This window comes from Rattus norvegicus, chromosome 10 (assembly GCF_036323735.1).
Source record: "Rattus norvegicus strain BN/NHsdMcwi chromosome 10, GRCr8, whole genome shotgun sequence".
Taxonomy (NCBI): Eukaryota; Metazoa; Chordata; class Mammalia; order Rodentia; family Muridae; genus Rattus; species Rattus norvegicus.
This window is the reverse complement of record NC_086028.1, coordinates 91,676,633-91,693,537: the sequence shown is the minus strand read 5'-3', so window position 1 is coordinate 91,693,537 and position 16,905 is coordinate 91,676,633. Positions and strand designations below refer to the sequence as shown.

The window sequence follows — 16,905 nt, the reverse complement described above, 5'->3', positions numbered from 1 at the left end:
CAGACCTGGTCATTGAACAATGCAATCACGTACTAACAAACTGGAGCTCTGGAGTTTATCGCACAGACCTTTATTTGAGGGATCCACACAAAGGACACACCCTCACTTCCAAAGCTTCTTGATGGACATGTTTTTCTCACTATCCTTTTGCATGACCTGGAGAGGGAAGGAGAAGAGATCCCGTGTACATGTGTGAGCAGGGATTTATGCAACCCCTGCTCCAGAGCCACCACAGCAAAGGCAGACAAGTGAGGCACTTACCTTGGCTACTGCCATCTCAAAGTCCTCCTGAGTAACGTGGACACGCCGTTCCCGCAGAGCATACATGCCGGCCTCTGTGCACACGCCCTGGGTAGGGAGAGAAGCTGAGGCCTTGCTGCTGACCCCCTTAGGACTGAGTTGGCTCTTAGGGCTTCCTGCTACTGCCCTGTTTCCCTGAAGCCTCCAATTACCTTCACTTCAGCCCCTGAAGCTCCTGGCATCAACTCAGCAATTTTCCTCAGGTTGATCCCCCTGGTCAAGTTCATTTTCCGAGAGTGGATTTTCAAAATGTCCAGCCGGGCCTAGGGACAAGAGAAGAAAGAAAGCCGTAAGCCCTGCTCTGTCTCCACAGCCAGGGCTCCTCCAGGCACCTCCAGCACAGACCTCCTCATTGGGAGGTGGGAATTCAATTTTCCTGTCAATCCTCCCAGGACGAAGCAGGGCAGAGTCCAGGATATCAATCCTATTAGTAGCCATGATAACCTGGGGAAAGGAGGAGAGGAATCAGCTACACTCTCTCAGGCCGGCATGCCGCCTCACCCTGTTAGCTGGCTTGTGAAAGCTTATCCCATCTCACCTTGATATTCTTAGTGGCCTCAAAGCCATCCAGCTGGTTGAGCAGTTCCAGCATTGTGCGCTGTACCTCACTGTCGCCTCCAGAGCCTCCCTCCAGCCGTGAAGAACCGATAGAGTCGATCTCGTCCATGAAGATGATGGAGGGAGCATGTTCTCGGGCCATGACAAACAGCTCCCTCACCATTCTTGCCCCTGTGCAAGGCCGACGTTAGAGCCATGCACACCCCACCCGCTACCCTTCCTCTTACCCCTCACACCTGTAGCCATAGTCACCTTCCCCAATGAATTTCTGTACCAGTTCAGAGCCAGAGACACGAATAAAGGTACAGTCCGTATGATGAGCCACAGCCCGGGCCAACAACGTCTTCCCAGTGCCTGGGGGTCCATATAGCAGGACTCCCTAGAGGGAGAGTATGCATTACACTTAGGAAAAAGGCCAGCTCTGTGAGGGCTTTGTATTGGATCCCTTGCTTGAGGTGAGGAATATAAAAACTGAAGGCCAGTATCTTTTCTGGACTGTGTATCCAAACTAGCTTACTGCTCCAGAAATCTCTCTTGCTGCTGTTGAGCGGGGAAGGCTACCCAGTGCTGGCTAAGTCTGATGTTACCTTTGGCTGTGCAATGCCCAGGGCTTCAAAGAGCTCAGGGTGCTTCACAGGCAGCTCAATCACTTCTTTGATCTCCTTGATCTGCTTGTCTAGCCCGCCAATCATCTCGTAGGTTGAGTCTGGCACCTTTTCCACCATCATTAGTGATACCAAAGGGTCCACTTTGTTAGGCAGGATCTTATGCAGAGTGTAGCTGTCATTTCTTAGAGCCACCCGACAATTGGGTGTCACCTGGAGGGAGGGGAGGGAGTCTCAGGATGTAGGGTGGTGGTGCTGCTCCCCCGCCCACAATATTACCTGCCACACTCACATCATTGATATCAATGTTCTTGTCCACATCAACAACAAATTTGCCCTCAGGATGGACCTGAAGAAGAAATGGGGGCTTGTGATTTTCCTCAGTTGTCAAAACAGCCATCCCAACCACGATTAACACAAGGAAGCTCTGGGGTAATCGGACACTCAGGCTACATACAAAGGGAGGGAGTGCCAGGAGCCGGCTCTAGGGGTCACGCTGCTTTTACCTTGACCAACACTTTTTTCTTATCCATGGCCCTCACGACTTCTCCAACGTAGGAGCCCTGTTCCTGCAGCAGCTGCAGTTCCTCCCGCAACAGACGAACTAACAACAACAACAACAACAATCCCCAAACCATTAAAAAACATCAGTCACCTAAGGACCATTAACACTTGGAAGGGAACAAAGAACTTAAGACTTGAGACTTGAAAGGGGCTTCCACCAGGGCTTAGATAAGGTGTGCATGGAACAGCCACATAACCGGACAGTGCGCATCACTGTGGGCTGAGGACCGAGCAGTGCACGCCCAGAGCCTGCCGCAGACCGACAGGGAGTCTTCCATCTTCTCCCTCACCTTTTGCATTGAGCTCATTCCTCTGGGCCTGCAGTCTCCGGAGGTTCTGACTCTTGTCATTCACAATCAACTATGGAGACAGGAGACAAATCCCGTTACTCAGTCAAAGCCTGCAGGAAACGATCTCGGCTGAGATTCTTACAGGCAGTTTAAGTTGCTCCTTCAGCTTCTCCAGCAGTATCTGAGGGCCCTGTCCTGACCTCTTTAAGATTTCCTAACGAGCCCCAAGCAGGTATCACAGAAGGCCCGCCACTACTGGTCCAGGGAGAACAAAATCTAATGGAGAGAAACTATCTACAGTTTGTTCATGGGAGTGGCTTCTGGAGAGGTAACATGGTATGGTGGACAGGTCCTGAGGTGAGACGCTTGAGTTCTAGCCAATTGCTGTGAGATCAAAGTAAGTCAATTCCTAGTTCCATGTCTTCTTCCGATGTGTGTATAGCCTGGAGTGACTGCAGAAACAGGAAAGTGCGTGTGTGAATGTGTGTAAGAGGGGTTAAGTGATTCGTAGGGGAAAACGAGAGTGGAAGGAACTTTAATTAGAGAGCGCGGGAAGAAGACAAACCTGGGAGGAAAGAACTGGGTGAAACAGGATGTTTGAAAAAGTCGTCGAGGTCTTATTGTCTACACAATACACAATGCATGTAAGCTGTGGATATGCAGAGTCAAATGCAACGTTCCCAGCCGGATTGATAAAGCCCCATTCAAGACTAGTTAATAAAACCCCAGCAGGTCTGAGAAGCCACCTTTTGAGTTGTTGGTCAGTCACCCAAGGGACTCCTAAAACATAGGACATTCCCATAGCCTTGGTCCCTCCCCTCCCTGCCTCCTTCCTGCAGTAAAGCACAGTTTCGTCGCCAAAGGTGCCACACAAGCTTCCAAGGAGGAACCAACTGATAGTTCTACTCAGCTGTGATGCTTATGACCCACAATTACCATGGTGGCACCCAACAGTTCTCTAACTGGACTGCAGCCTGCTTAAAGGGAGGAAAACAAAGCCCGGTACTAGACACATAGTCAACTATGCCGGGCTCGTTACGTTATGGATTGTGAAGAGCCTACAATCACTTTACTAAACCTTTTTTTCCCCATTCACAATACAGACCAGGCACGGTGGCCTAGGCTGAGGAGTACACAGGGTAGGTTTACTCTGTTTCCATACAGTCAGTGTAGGAACACAGCCTGTGGTAAGCACAAGGAGGCCCACTTTACTAAGTCTGCATAATCTGTAACTGCAGTCTATTACAGATAAATGCGGTTCTAGTCCCTTCTCTTGAAACTTCTCTTGGCAACAAATGGAGACAATTACAGACAACCACAACTGACCAAAACGTAGAAGTCAAGAGACTGCATTGCTGGTCCCAACTGACATCTACAGTGCAACTCCTAAACCCAGGGCTCAGAGGTCATTTTGGAAGAGGGGGCAGAAAGATCCTAAGAGCCAGATAAACAAGGTTTGCTGGGAGACTGTTTCTTAGAAATGTCAGAGATTGGGCTGAAGAGATGGCTCAGCGGTTAAGAGCACCGACTGCTCTTCCAGAGGTCCCGAGTTCAATTCCCAGCACCCACATGGTGGCTCACAACCATCTGTAATGGGATCTGGTGCCCTCTGCTGGTGTGTCTGAAGACAGCTACAGTGTACTCACATATATAAAATAAGTAAATCTTAAAAAAAAAAAAAAGAGTCAGAAATGCTACACTCATGAAGTCTCATCGACATGGATTCTTAAATTAGACAAGTCCTGAACACTGGTGACACCAATGGACACGCTAACATGGAAGGGAGAAGTTCACTCATGGGGCCTCAACCCCAGACAAAGAATTATGGCTCCTGAGGAAAGCTGAGAGGAAGACAAGGAAGAAGCGCCCCGTTTGGTTATGCAGTACCCAGTGAGCACATACATGCAGGTAACATTATACAGACTGAACAGGTCATGTCTGTGTATTTAGGAACACCCATAGAAGGGGTGGTTATGCAGTACCCAGTGAGCACATACATGCAGGTAACATTATACAGACTGAACAGGTCGTGTCTGTGTATTTAGGAACACCCATAGAAGGGGTGGTGGTGATAAGGATTTCAAAACATAAAATTAGAAAAAACAGTTAGTTTTAAAAGGTAGGCACGACGACACAGGCTTGTAATTTCTACCCTAAGGAGGCTGAGAGCTGGAGAATCCCAGCCCATCTGGGCTACACAATGAGAATCTATTAAATAAACAAAAGTAAGACAAAGGCAAGACAATAAAAGACAGACAACAACATCCATCCTTCCGCCTTATTTCAGACCCGAGAAAGGTGAAGCACTAAAGACCAAAGCAGAAGCATTAAAGCATGGTTAAAAGTGGTTGAGAGTCCCAGCTGCTCCGGGAGAACCTGGGCTGGATTCCCAGCACCCACACGGCAGCTCACAACCTTCCGTGACTCCGTTTCCAGGGCTCCTACACCATCTTCTGGCACAGACATAGATGCAAGCAAAACACCCAAACACAACATAAAATGAAAAGCCTGAAAAAGCGAGCGAGCGAGCAAACAGAAATCCTAACTAAATACCATTCCCATCCAAGAGATTACCAATATACGTTACACTGCTTGTTACTTCCTAACCACAGAGGAGGGGCTGGAGAGGCGGCTCACCAGTTAACAGGGTTTACTGCTTTTGCAGAGGGCCTGGGTTTAGTTGTCACTCTAAGTGCCTGGGAAAGATAACTATCTGTAACTCAAGTTTCAGGGGATCCACTGCCCTCTTCTGCCCTGCGCAGGCACCTGCATACATATGATGCATATAAGCTTACGAAAGCACACATATACACATATGCATAATAAATTAACAACTGAAGAGCTACAAGAACGACACTGGAAAAGAACACTTTGCTGCACTCCCAGTGGAAAAAGGACGTTGAGAAATCTGCACCTACCAGCTAGCTCTCAAGCTCCCTCTGGTGTCTGGACTTACCTGGAGTTCTTCAATCTTGGACAGATAATATTGACGGAGTCCACTGCCTGCCTTCCCCTCTTCCAGTTCCATCTGAAGACAAGTGTAATTGTTAAACAGTTACGTAAACTACTAAGGGATAAAGCCAAAGTATTTTCAGGGCACTTTACCATATAGCTTAAGAAACAAGGCCAGGAAAGTATCATTCCCTTTTCCTCAGAAACTGGTTATCTCCATAGGTGAGGTCTGTGTGTTTGAACTGCAAAGGCTTAGTTATTGGTTCTAATCCTTCACTTTTGAATCCACTAAAAGGATGCAATTACCGCCTACCTTCGAAGACTTTTAGGAGGCTCAAGGGGCCATATACTTACAGAGCGCTTTGCTCTGTGGCAAGAGCTATACAAACCCAAGGTGTAACTACTACAGACAAAGGCAGAACAGAAGGACCAAGTCCAGGTCCCACCCAGGCCATTCCGGCTTGCCTAGCTCTTCATTCAGTTTTTACCCAGCCCTGTCCTGCTTACCGCGGGTGGCGCTGACACAGCAGATCCAGTTCCAGGCAGGGTCAAGTCTGACGTGGTCCACCCACCCCTGATCCACTCGACCCTTTTGCTAGTGGCCACCCCTCAGTTCAGATTTTGTGCACTCCACACTCGGCTTGGATGCCGCCCTGACGCCGCGGCAGAATCCTTACCTGCTCTGGCCCATCAAGCGCCATCTTCCCTCCTTCGGCAGGGACCGCCGGCATCCAAGTCACCCTATTGCGCAGGCGCGGAGCCGAAAGCGTGCGACCTGGGTCACGACCGAGAACAGTTCCGGGTCAATGGGCGGGGTGTGTGGTGAGACAATAACAGTGGCTTTATTACAGGCTCTACTGGCGGTTAGTAGGTTTGTAAAGAGATATATAACTTATGGCGGATGCTTCCTAGAGTCTAGGGAGTAGTTATTGTACTCTACTTCCTAGCCTCTACTTTTAACTTGCAAGACACGCTGACAAAATTTTTGGCCACACTCAAAATGGCGTAAATCAAGACGCTAGGAACACAGGGAGCGCGAGCGGAAGCGGAAGTACGATCACTACCCACATGTGCTACTTCCCTAAGTGTTGAAAACCTGCGGAGTTAAGGGCTATCTAACGTCTCGGTAAGTGATTGCTTCGCCACCCGAGGAACCGAAGCAAAAATCCAGCGCTCTGAAAGATATTCTCAACTTTTTCTTTCTCCCCAGAGTGAGTGATACTACCCCATCCCGCCATGGGCAAGAAAGGCAAAGTAGGCAAGAGCCGGCGGGACAAGTTCTATCACTTGGCCAAGGAGACCGGTGAGTGGGTTTGCGCTGCGTGAATAACATATCAGCCTTTACGCTTTTTCTAATATTGTGTTCCTTTTCCTTAGGGGGAGGGTGATGGGGTTGTGAGGCTGTGGAAGTCCTCTTAGAAAAGGCATCCGTAGACGTTATTGTTTTATACATCCACTCCCTACGGTCTAGGTTATCGTTCGCGTTCTGCCTTCAAACTGATCCAGCTCAATCGCCGCTTTCAGTTCCTTCAGAAAGCCCGGGCCTTGCTGGACCTGTGTGCTGCACCTGGAGGATGGTAATATTTGGTTGGCAGGGACTGCTTGTGATGATACGTCCCTTGCACTGGCTGGCTTTGAGTTGCTTTGGGGGAGGATGGAAATCCGATTATACAATTCAGATTAAATATTCCATAGCATGTGTCTCTCCTAAATTTTGGAAGTCAGTGTCATTCTTTTTTCCCCTCTCGTGGGACTGAACCTAAGGACTTACTCATGCTAGGCAGTCGCTCCACCACCGAGTTATATCTCCAATCTGCTTTCTTTTCATTGAGACAGGGACTCTCAGAAATTGCCCAGGCTGGCCTTGAACGTTTGGCCTTGATAGCTGGTAATGCAGCCCTGTGTTGCTACGCCCAGCAGCTTGCTTCTTGAATGTGTGCATAGACAATTTGGCCAAGACACTTAACAAGTGCCCCTTAAGAGGCTGGGAAATCACATTGCCAAGGGATGAAAGGTATTTAAACCTGTCTTTTCCACAGGCTGCAGGTGGCTGCCAAGTTTATGCCTGTATCCAGTCTTATTGTAGGTGAGTGACTCTTGGGTATTTGAGGGGGAGGGGTGGGAGAGGTATTAAATTTGTCCTACATCTCCCTCCACCCTGTAATACACCGACTTAACATCTTAAAGGAGTGGACCTGGTTCCAATCAAGCCTCTCCCCAATGTGGTGACTCTCCAGGAAGATATTACAACAGAACGCTGTAGGCAGGTAATAAGATCTCTCCTTCATTCCCTCTTATGTGCTGGCGCCCTTGCCTCCTGAAAGTGAGACATTTCCCAATTTACCATGGTTTCAAGTGCATGGCTAAAGAGACCGTGACAATCCTGGTCACCTTTCCATCTTTACCTGTTTTTTATTTCCCCTTTTTCCCTTGAGATAGAGCCTTGCTGGGTACTTGGGATAGTTTCTAACTATGTAGTTAGTCCACACTTATGTGGAGCTGGGTCCATGGCCTAGTTTTGCCTTGATCTTCCAGTCTGTCTGCCTCTTGAATACTGGGTTCCACGTGCCACCAAGCCTGGCATGGATAGTGCTGTGAACGGGTGGAAGACTCTTTGTTCAGTAAAGTTCTTTCCAGTGAACCAATTCTAAGCTTGGCAAAGATAGGTTGTGTTGTTGTTGTTGTTGTATGCCTAGTACCTGGCACTGTGATGCCAATGGTGGGCACTCACTCTGACTAGACGGATGACTGAATCAGAATTCTGTTCTTAGCAATCATTGTGTTTCCATTGCTACAAAGCCTTTACTTTCATTAGGCCCTGAGGAAGGAGCTGAAGACCTGGAAAGTTGATGTTGTGCTCAATGATGGGGCTCCCAATGTGGGGGCTAGTTGGGTCCATGATGCTTACTCACAAGGTACAGGGAACGTGGGCTTGGAGGGGAGGGTGGAGGTGGCGTGCCCTAAGGCTTCAGGGGTTCACTGGCTGTTTCTGTCCTACAGCTCACTTAACTCTGATGGCTCTGCGTTTGGCCTGTGACTTTTTGGCCCGTGGTGGTTGTTTCATCACGAAAGTCTTCCGCTCCCGAGACTATCAGCCTCTGCTGTGGATCTTCCAGCAGCTGTTCCACCGTGTCCAGGCCACCAAGCCCCAGGCCTCTCGTCACGAATCTGCAGAAATCTTTGTAGTCTGCCAAGGTAAGACACAACCCCTTCCTCTTGACACAGCCTTCTAATTATGAAAGCATACCTTTAATCTAGCAGAACTTTTACTCTCTCTTCTCATTTTAGGATTCCTGGCTCCGGACAAGGTTGATGCTAAATTCTTCGATCCCAAGTTTGCCTTTAAGGAAGTTGAAGTTCAGGCTAAAACTGTCACTGAGTTGGTGACAAAGAAGAAGCCAAAGGTGTTTTTATTGTTATTATTTTGAGAAACTGGGAGAACTTGATATCTTAGAATCGACTGTCTAGTAATCATCTTTTATTTCCCTTCCTAAGGCTGAAGGCTATGCTGAAGGTGACCTCACTCTGTATCACCGAACCTCAGTCACTGACTTCTTGCGAGCTGCCAATCCTGTTGACTTCCTCTCCAAGGCCAGCGAAGTGAGTTCCTAGATTGAGAGTCTATAGGAGGCCCAGAAACAAGGCCAGAACAACGTCCCATTCTTTCCCTCACAAACAGATCTCAATAGACGACAAAGAGTTGGCACAGCACCCAGCTACCACTGAAGATATCAGAGCATGCTGTCAGGACATCAAAGTGCTGGGGCGCAAGGAACTTAGGTACACAGGAATAAGGGCAACACTATGTTGGACTCTGGGGACCAGGCTTGTGTTAAGTTTATGGCTGAAGCCTGAACTCTGGCGTGTGGACTTTAAGAAGAGACAAAGATGGAGAAAGTAAGATAACAGTATTTCTTGGGCAGGTCTCTACTGAATTGGAGAACAAAGCTTCGGCGATATGTGGCCAAGAAGCTGAAAGAGCAAGCCAAGGCACTGGACATCAGGTAAGGAGGAGGTGACCAGGGCTAGGGATGGCTGGGTATCGGACCACTGTCTGGGAAAAATAAGCGAATCTTTGAACTGGTTTGTCAGCCTCAGCTCGGAAGAAGAAGGTGATGAAGAAGAGTCAGCAGCTGAGACAAAGCAGGCTTCAGAGGAGGAAGAGGAGAGAGAGGAGGAAGAGCAGCTTAACCGGACTCTGGCAGAGATGAAAGCCCAAGAAGTGGCAGAACTGAAGAGGTGAGGGGTCTGAGGACGAGTGTGTGGAGAGAGTAAAGGACACTCAGTTTTGGAGATAAGCGGGTTAAATCCCTCAACTGTTGTTCAGGAAGAAGAAGAAATTGCTTCGTGAGCAGAGGAAGCAGCGGGAGCGTGTAGAGCTGAAGATGGATCTGCCTGGGGTCTCCATTGCAGATGAGGGGGAGACAGGCATGTTCTCCCTGCGAACCATCCGTGGTCAGCAGGTATGGGAGGGCTGGGCGATCAGTTGGAAGGCTTGGAGGTGGGGGGGTATTGGGTTAAATGTATTGAGGGATCATGGGGCTTGGTTGTTATGCTCCCCTATAAATTAGTAGGAGAATCCTAGAGGAGAAAATGAGTAGTACCCTGTGGCTCCAAAATGATAGAAACACGTCTGATAGGATGAGATCACGAAGATCTGTAAGCTAGAGTATTAACCAAGAGTTCACATTACAGTAGATGACGTTGTAGTGCCTGGGTCACCAAGGAGGCACAATTGACTTCCCTTCACTGGGTCTAATGAGCGCCTTGGCTGAAGAACATGCCTTTCACAGTTAAAGCCGTCTCACAGCAAAATGAGCTTTTGTGGTGGAATAGCCTGGTCACCTGTATGACACAGGAGAGGCAACAGAGCAGGAACAGTTTAGTGTCAGCTCCCCTTCAATTATGTAACATAGTCTGTTTTCCTCATTTGCTAAGTAAGAATACACCATATCCACTCAAAGTTTTATGGAGAGTTGAAAAAAATGGTGGGAGTATAATCCCCAGAGTGTTGTGATACTCAAGTAGCAGCTCTGTTACCCTGGGAATAGGTTTAGAGTTCTAAGGGTGGTTGAAGTCAGCCGATTCAGTTTGATGCGTTCTGGCTAGTGCTCCTTCACTCGGGTTCAGCATACAGATTTGAGTTCTGTATGTTAAGTGGCTTTTGAGATTTTTTTTTTGTAAACTAGTATGTAGATCAGCGCCCTGATGTTTTAGACAGGCTGGTACTTCCTAGGTCCCAGCTGCTGTGTGAGAACTAGTATTTATTTGCCAGTGTTCTTTCTTGATGTTGCTGAGAAGGATCTAAGTTAACGAGCATGGGAAGATGCACCATGTTGCCTGTAAGAACTGAATTTATCCCTGTTGACCTTCAGTTGTTAGAGGAAGTAACACAAGGAGACATGAATGCTGCAGACACCTTTCTGTCTGATTTGCCAAGGGATGACATCTATGTGTCAGATGCTGAGGACGATGATGATACTTCTCTGGAAAGTGACCTAGATCCAGAAGAGTTGGCAGGAGTCAGGACACACTCAGATCAGAAGGAGCAGAAGAGGTAAGGGCTCTCTGAGGGGAAGTGCTGCCCTCTGAGACAGAATTAGTGTGGGCACGGACAGACAGAGGCAGGCCTCAAAGGTTGTTTGGGTCTCTTGAATTTGACCTTTCCCCCCCCCTCACTTTTCACAGCTTGCAGTTTGCTCAAGTAGATGACAGCAAAGAGGAAGAAGGAGAGAATCCATTGCTTGTACCACTAGAAGAAAAGGCAGTGCTGCAGGAAGAGCAAGCTAGCCTGTGGTTCTCCAAGGTAGAGCTAGGGAGACTGATGGGATGGGCCTTCTCTGGCAGAGGGGATGCTGAGGTTTTCCTGTCATAGGACGGCTTCAGTGGGATAGACGATGATGCTGACGAAGCCCTGGAGATCAGTCAGGCACAGCTGCTGTACAAGAGCCGTCAGAAGGAGCAGCAGCCAACAGATCCACCTCCACCACCTACTAACTTGAAGACTGAGAAGAAATCTTCCCAGTGCCAGAATGAGGTCCCTAAGGAGACAGAGGCTATCACTGACACTGGAGGGGAGGACAGAGACAGCTCGGACAGTGACAGCAGCAGTAGTGAGGATGAAGACGAGTGAGTGGATACAGCTGATGGGTTTCTGTGCATTGCATTAGGCAGTTTTAAATGGTGGAGTATTACCTTGCAGGGGGGTAGAATAAGCACAATCTGTCTCTTCCACAGTTGGAAAGTATCCCGTGGTAAGAAACGAAGCCGTGGTTCTAAAGCAGACGAGGATGGGTTTGAGGTAGTGCCTATTGAGGACCCAGGTAAGAAGTATGGAGAGAGGAACCCGTGTAAGTTGCAGTAGTGAAAATTGGGCGCTTTGACTTTTGTCTTTCCTCTCTAGTGAAATATCGAATTCTGGACCCTGAAGGCCTTGCTCTAGGTGCTGTTATTGCCTCTTCCAAAAAGGCAAAGAGAGACCTTATAGATAACTCATTCAACCGGTAAGGGGCCAGAACACTCAGGTGCAGTGGACTCAGGCCAGGTAACAACAGGTGATCACTGGCCTGGTATCCTCTCTACTCAGGTATGCTTTTAATGAAGAGGAGGAAGAACTTCCAGAGTGGTTTGTGCAGGAAGAAAAGCAGCATCGGATACGCCAGTTACCTCTTGATAAGAAGGAGGTGGAACATTACCGAAAACGCTGGCGTGAAATCAACGCACGGCCCATCAAGAAAGTAGCTGAGGCCAAGGCCAGAAAGAAACGGAGGGTAAGTGTGTGTTGAGGCTGCCTGTGGTTAGTTGTGGAGAAAGGTATGGAGAAGAAACTAACTGATGCTCCCTCCCAGATGCTGAAGAAGCTGGAGCAGACCAAAAAGAAGGCGGAAGCCGTAGTGAACACAGTGGATATCTCAGAACGGGAAAAGGTGGCACAACTGCGAAGGTGATTTGGCAGAACAGACACAAGGACACTGGGTTAAGTAGTTCTAGAGAGCAGACCTCTTAACCTGTTTCTTTCTTTTATAGTCTCTACAAGAAGGCTGGACTTGGCAAGGAGAAACGCCAGGTCACCTATGTTGTAGCCAAGAAAGGTGTAGGCCGTAAGGTCCGGCGGCCAGCTGGAGTCAGAGGCCATTTCAAGGTAGTGGACTCCAGGATGAAGAAGGACCAACGAGCACAGCGAAAGGAACAGAAGAGAAACCACAGGCGAAAGTGAGCAGAGTGCTCGGGGGGTGACGGCCAGGAAGGAAGGCGCGGCAGTCTCTCTGTGGTTGGGAGCTGCTGGGCACCCACAGCTCCTCTTTGAAGAATGATTTACCATGAAAGGACCAAGGAGGTTATTTCTTCATCGTGATAGACTGACAGTCACCCACAATCTTGGCGTGTGATGGAACTTGGGGATGGGAACAAATCTCTTTTATAAGCCTTCAGGGGAATTCAGTGTTGCTGGCCTTCGTTGGAGGCCTTATATTAAGCGTGTGGTTCCTTCTGAGTCCCACCCCTTTCCAGTATTTTGAATAAAAAGATAATAGAAGAGGTAACTTTTCTGATAGTTTAATAAGCAAGCATTTCCCCACATTTCACATCATGGGCTGTACTGTTCCAAGCCATAATTTAATATGTAGCAACTAACTGTATGGTAGAAACGACAGCCCTCAGGTCCCAGTAGTAAGACATTTACTATCGAGCAAGCAGAGAGGGAATGCACATCTTAAAGAAACCTCACAAAAATCACAAAATTCAAAGTTTGTATATTTCTTTTCCTTTTATAAACAAGATAGAACAAAAATCAGAATCATTTCAGCAAAAGACTTTTTCTACTATTAGGGCAAGTTAAAAAAAAAAACAAAACAATGAAATAGACACTTTGAAAGCTACTGTTGGGGTTGGTTTGAAACGGTAAATTTAGCAGTACTCCAGGCCTGGATAATCCTGGAATCCCTCCAAGATGATCATTCCTTCAGTCCTAATGGCTTAGGATTTCAAAGCCTGTGTCTGTCTGGAAGGCTGTCTTTCCCTACATGTCTCCTACATGTCTCAGGGCTGGAAACAAAGTCTGGGGAAGCTGAGTTATCAGGTATCTTCCCTGCAAACATCTGAAAGCACCAAACTGCTCCCAAGCAGCCATAACAGGTCAAAAGTTGGGTTTGTAGACGCCAACTCCAAAATATGGGACTGCCTGGCCACAGCTAAGAAAAAAAATCCAATTATAGATGTTTATAAGGTGACATTTTAGTAAAAAATATAAGCTATTATAAACCTAGAGTGAGTTTTTGTGCCCTAAAAGGCCCTTCCTTTCTCCCTAAGCATTTCCTACTTACCCCTCCTTAAACTCACCCAGAGCAAACAAAAGCTTCCCAGCCCTCTGCTTTCTAGGGCCAACTCAGGTTCCCATGAAAACATCTGAATGAACACCAGATGAAGGTATAATATCTCCACGCTCCAGTTCTCCACCAAGGGCAGGGGGTCTGTATATCTTGGACCCCAACCCAGCCCTGAGACACCTCATTACCAAAATCTTTCTAAAAATAAAATGAAAGACAACTGACCACGCTGATTTTCACATACCCTCTAACTATCCCATCGGCTTTTCTTGCGTTTGGGTGGCTCTGGAACAGCAAAGCCATCAGGTGTCTTATCTGTCTTGCTGTCCACTTTGTCCATCCTGCTGCTGTCCACCTTGGGGTCCATCCTGTTTTCACGATTAAAGCCTTCTTTCCTGCTTTCTCCATTCCTGCCATCATTTGCACCCCGGCTTTCTCCATGTCTGCTTGCACTTCCTCCGTGCCTGGTCTCTCCATGTCGGTGGCCATCCGTATGACGGCTACTGCTTTCTGGGTAACGGTATCCATCTCCATGGCGGCCACCATCTCCATGTCGATTGCCACTGTCTCCATGGCTATGACGGCCACCACCCCGGTTCTCAGTATATCTCTCTCTTTTCCCATTGCCACCCCCAATCCCTTCACGGCTGTTACTCCCTGAAGCTGTGTTGTTGACTCCTTGGGCTCCAATAGAAGGGTAGGTCACTGGGGCACTACTGATATTCCCAGAATTGTTGAAGCCTGGGATGTTCTTGGTAGAACTGGTGATGGGATTGTCAGGACTATTATGGCCCTGCTGTGCTGAATTAGTTGGAACAGAATTTAAGCTTCCTGCACTAGTCCATCCACTTGCCCCAGCAGTAGAGGTTCCGGCCTTCTGATTACTTAAACTGGCTGCAACAAAGTGACTCTTATACTGGGACTGAAAGAAAAAGACACCAGGAATAAGTATACAAGCTTCAATATACAAACAATGTTATAGATAATTCTTAATGATAAAGTTACAGACACTCCACTTCTCTATCCAGGCATGATACTGTTAAAGCCTGTATATGAAATTCAAGTAAACAGAAGGCTCTAATCTAGCATGAAACTTACAGACTCAGCTACCTTCTCAGGAAGGTTTCCTCCCATTTCCAGGAGTTACTGTTGAACAGTTTTTTTTTTTTTTTTTTTTGGTTTGGTTGTTTTGTTTTTTGTTTTTTTAAAAAAGATTTATTTATAAGTGTCATAGTGATTTTTGCCTGTGAATACCGTATGTATGCATGTATGGCACATGCATGCCGATACCTGTGCAGGCCACAAGAGGGTGTCAGATTACCTGGAGCTGAACAAAGATGACTGTAAAATGCTGTGAGTGCTAAGAAAACAAACCTGGATCCTCTGAAAGAATACAAGTTCTCTTATCTACTGAACCATCTCTCTAGCCCCCTCCCTCTTGAAAGTTTTTAAAACAGGATATTTATTTATTTCAGACCTGGAAAGCTGCTTTCATTGCTGTCAGCCTATCTCCCATGGCTCCTGTGGAGGGCTTGTAGGCTTCATAATTGCTCATTACATTGTTGTTACTTCCTCGGTCCTAAAAAAGCAAGCAAGCATACCTATTAGAGAAGCAACTGCAGCACAATCCTGTCACACTGAAACCCTGGGTCCAGGGCTGCAGCAGGCACAGGGTATTTTTTTAGAAGTTACTTCCTTTGTGGGAAAAGGTACAACAATAAGGAGGTATTGAGAAACGCTTAAGTCCCTCAACCTAGACATTTATTTCTGGGAACCAACCCCAATGACCAGAATGCAATCACTGTATGGCTGTATATTGTATGACTGTGTATTTTATCAATGATACGAGTGCATATTATATCAACATTCTATTGAGTAAAAATGTTAAAGATGAAAAGGCCAGTAATATAGCACAATGTAGCATCACAGGATCTGAAGCGACACTATTTAAAGAGATGAATCTGAGATTCAACAATTGCCAGCGTGTAACTGAACTTTCATTAACTGGCACTCATTTACATTAGCTAAACACTGAAATACCTGCAATGGCCCCAGCTCATTTAAAGTGCTTAGTAATTATCATGAATCACTAACATTCCACAACCAACATCATCATAATATGGGGAATACTATCTTCCAATGATGCCAAATTACTACCGAAACTGCATCCAGGCATACTGACAGCTCTGTCCCTGGCTTTAAGAACCTCTGTGACAAGGGACAGGCCAGCCAGTGAGTGCATGTGTGCTTTATGTGATTTGTGAGACCATTTATATCTTCTCAAATTCTTAGGACCAAAGTTTTCAGTGTAGAGACTTTTTCTGAATATAATTCTAGCCAAGTGACCCTCTTAGTTAATGTTTCCCAAGTAACAGATTCTAGGCCAGTATAGACAGGCTTTTAAAATCAGATTACCGCAAGCAGGGCATGCTTTTACTCCCAGCACCTAGGAGGTGGAGGTGGAGGCAGAGGCAGTTCTGAGGCTATCCTGGTCTACAGAGCAAGTTCCAGGATGACCAAGGCCTGTCTCTAAAATTAACCAATCAACCAACCAAAAAGGCCAAAACAACAGTAACAAAAAACCCCACACCATATCATACCAAACCAATCATTTGGTGCAAAATTATGTGCATATATAACCAGCTGGGTCCCATGTCAGTAGGACATTGCAATTTGAGATCTAGCCTACTTAGCCGAGCACACACACTTCGCCCACAGCAGTTTCACTGTGAGGAACAGCACCACACTGACTCACGACACATCGCATGCGCATCCCTGAACCACAGGATTTGGGACTCGTGAGACTTTCAGGTACACCGACTCAGCACAGGTTAAGACATAGGACCTTTGCCCATAGTACTGTTGTACTCTGAACTCACCGAATTCTCAGAGCCCAGCCCAGGCCGCTCTCTATAGCCCAAGCCTCCTCCACCGATGTTCAGCTTTTTGCCTTTCCCTCCTTTGAAGCGTGACTTCCGAAACCAGGCGTTCTGCAAAAAACACAGTTCAAGGTTAAACCCAAGAAGAGAAGCAGACACGGTCACAAAATTAGGTAGGAAGGAGGAGCTTCTTGGTTCATCTTTAGCTGATCTTTTTCTGATGAGAGGAACCTTTTGAAACCACAGATGACTCTGAAATTTCTGTACTTTCTCCTACCACTTCCTAAAGACTGGGATGAGGAGGATTTGCCACCATGCACAGTTTACATGGCAACAGGGATTAAATCTAGGGCTTCAAGCACACCAGGCGAGCACTGTAAACAACAAGCCACATCCCCAACTCCAATATGTATTCTTTTTGGTAGCTTGACAC

General features: G+C 47.1%; 3 protein-coding genes and 1 pseudogene across 7 annotated transcripts in view; 1 reads left to right on the top strand and 3 right to left on the bottom strand.

The window, feature by feature from the left end:
* Positions 1–50: 50 nt before the first annotated feature.
* On the bottom strand, positions 51–5,985 carry Psmc5 (proteasome 26S subunit, ATPase 5). The gene is given in 12 exon segments (NM_031149.1): positions 51–156; positions 262–348; positions 453–563; positions 646–744; positions 839–1,029; positions 1,111–1,237; positions 1,446–1,676; positions 1,756–1,812; positions 1,970–2,067; positions 2,318–2,387; positions 5,274–5,345; positions 5,947–5,985. Coding segments are annotated over 12 exon segments (1,221 nt in total). The 5' UTR covers positions 5,971–5,985; the 3' UTR covers positions 51–102.
* LOC120095430 (small nucleolar RNA SNORA51) lies at positions 3,396–3,521 on the bottom strand (annotated as a pseudogene).
* A 77-nt stretch (positions 5,986–6,062) lies between the features above and the next one.
* On the top strand, positions 6,063–12,803 carry Ftsj3 (FtsJ RNA 2'-O-methyltransferase 3). Of its 2 annotated transcripts, NM_001012014.1 has the most exons (21): positions 6,359–6,395; positions 6,480–6,572; positions 6,741–6,846; positions 7,309–7,355; positions 7,457–7,536; positions 8,085–8,184; positions 8,270–8,464; positions 8,558–8,673; positions 8,765–8,869; positions 8,949–9,049; positions 9,193–9,273; positions 9,362–9,508; positions 9,597–9,732; positions 10,645–10,826; positions 10,958–11,075; positions 11,145–11,398; positions 11,507–11,592; positions 11,673–11,772; positions 11,856–12,039; positions 12,118–12,212; positions 12,296–12,803. In NM_001012014.1, exons 2-21 carry the CDS (start codon positions 6,506–6,508, stop codon positions 12,483–12,485), a joined length of 2,490 nt encoding a protein of 829 aa, NP_001012014.1. In that variant the 5' UTR covers positions 6,359–6,395; positions 6,480–6,505; the 3' UTR covers positions 12,486–12,803. The 2 variants fall into 2 exon arrangements, 1 of the variants encoding a protein (NP_001012014.1); XR_010055188.1 differs by lacking the exons at positions 11,145–11,398; positions 11,507–11,592; positions 11,673–11,772; ... (1 more) ...; positions 12,118–12,212; positions 12,296–12,803 and having other exon boundaries at positions 6,063–6,395; positions 10,710–10,826; positions 10,958–11,032.
* Positions 12,804–12,807: 4 nt separating this feature from the next.
* The window catches only part of Ddx42 (DEAD-box helicase 42), a 32,012-nt gene continuing 27,914 nt past the window's right edge, over positions 12,808–16,905 (bottom strand). For 3 of the 4 annotated variants that reach the window (XM_006247597.5, XM_006247596.5, XM_039086170.2), the window contains 3 exons: positions 16,473–16,583; positions 15,071–15,172; positions 12,808–14,515 (listed from right to left, as the gene is read on the bottom strand). In XM_006247597.5, coding sequence (XP_006247659.1) covers positions 13,841–14,515; positions 15,071–15,172; positions 16,473–16,583 — 888 coding nt within the window. In that variant the 3' untranslated portion in view covers positions 12,808–13,840. The remainder of the gene's footprint in view (positions 14,516–15,070; positions 15,173–16,472; positions 16,584–16,905) is intronic. The other variant, NM_001107059.1, reaches the window with a different exon arrangement.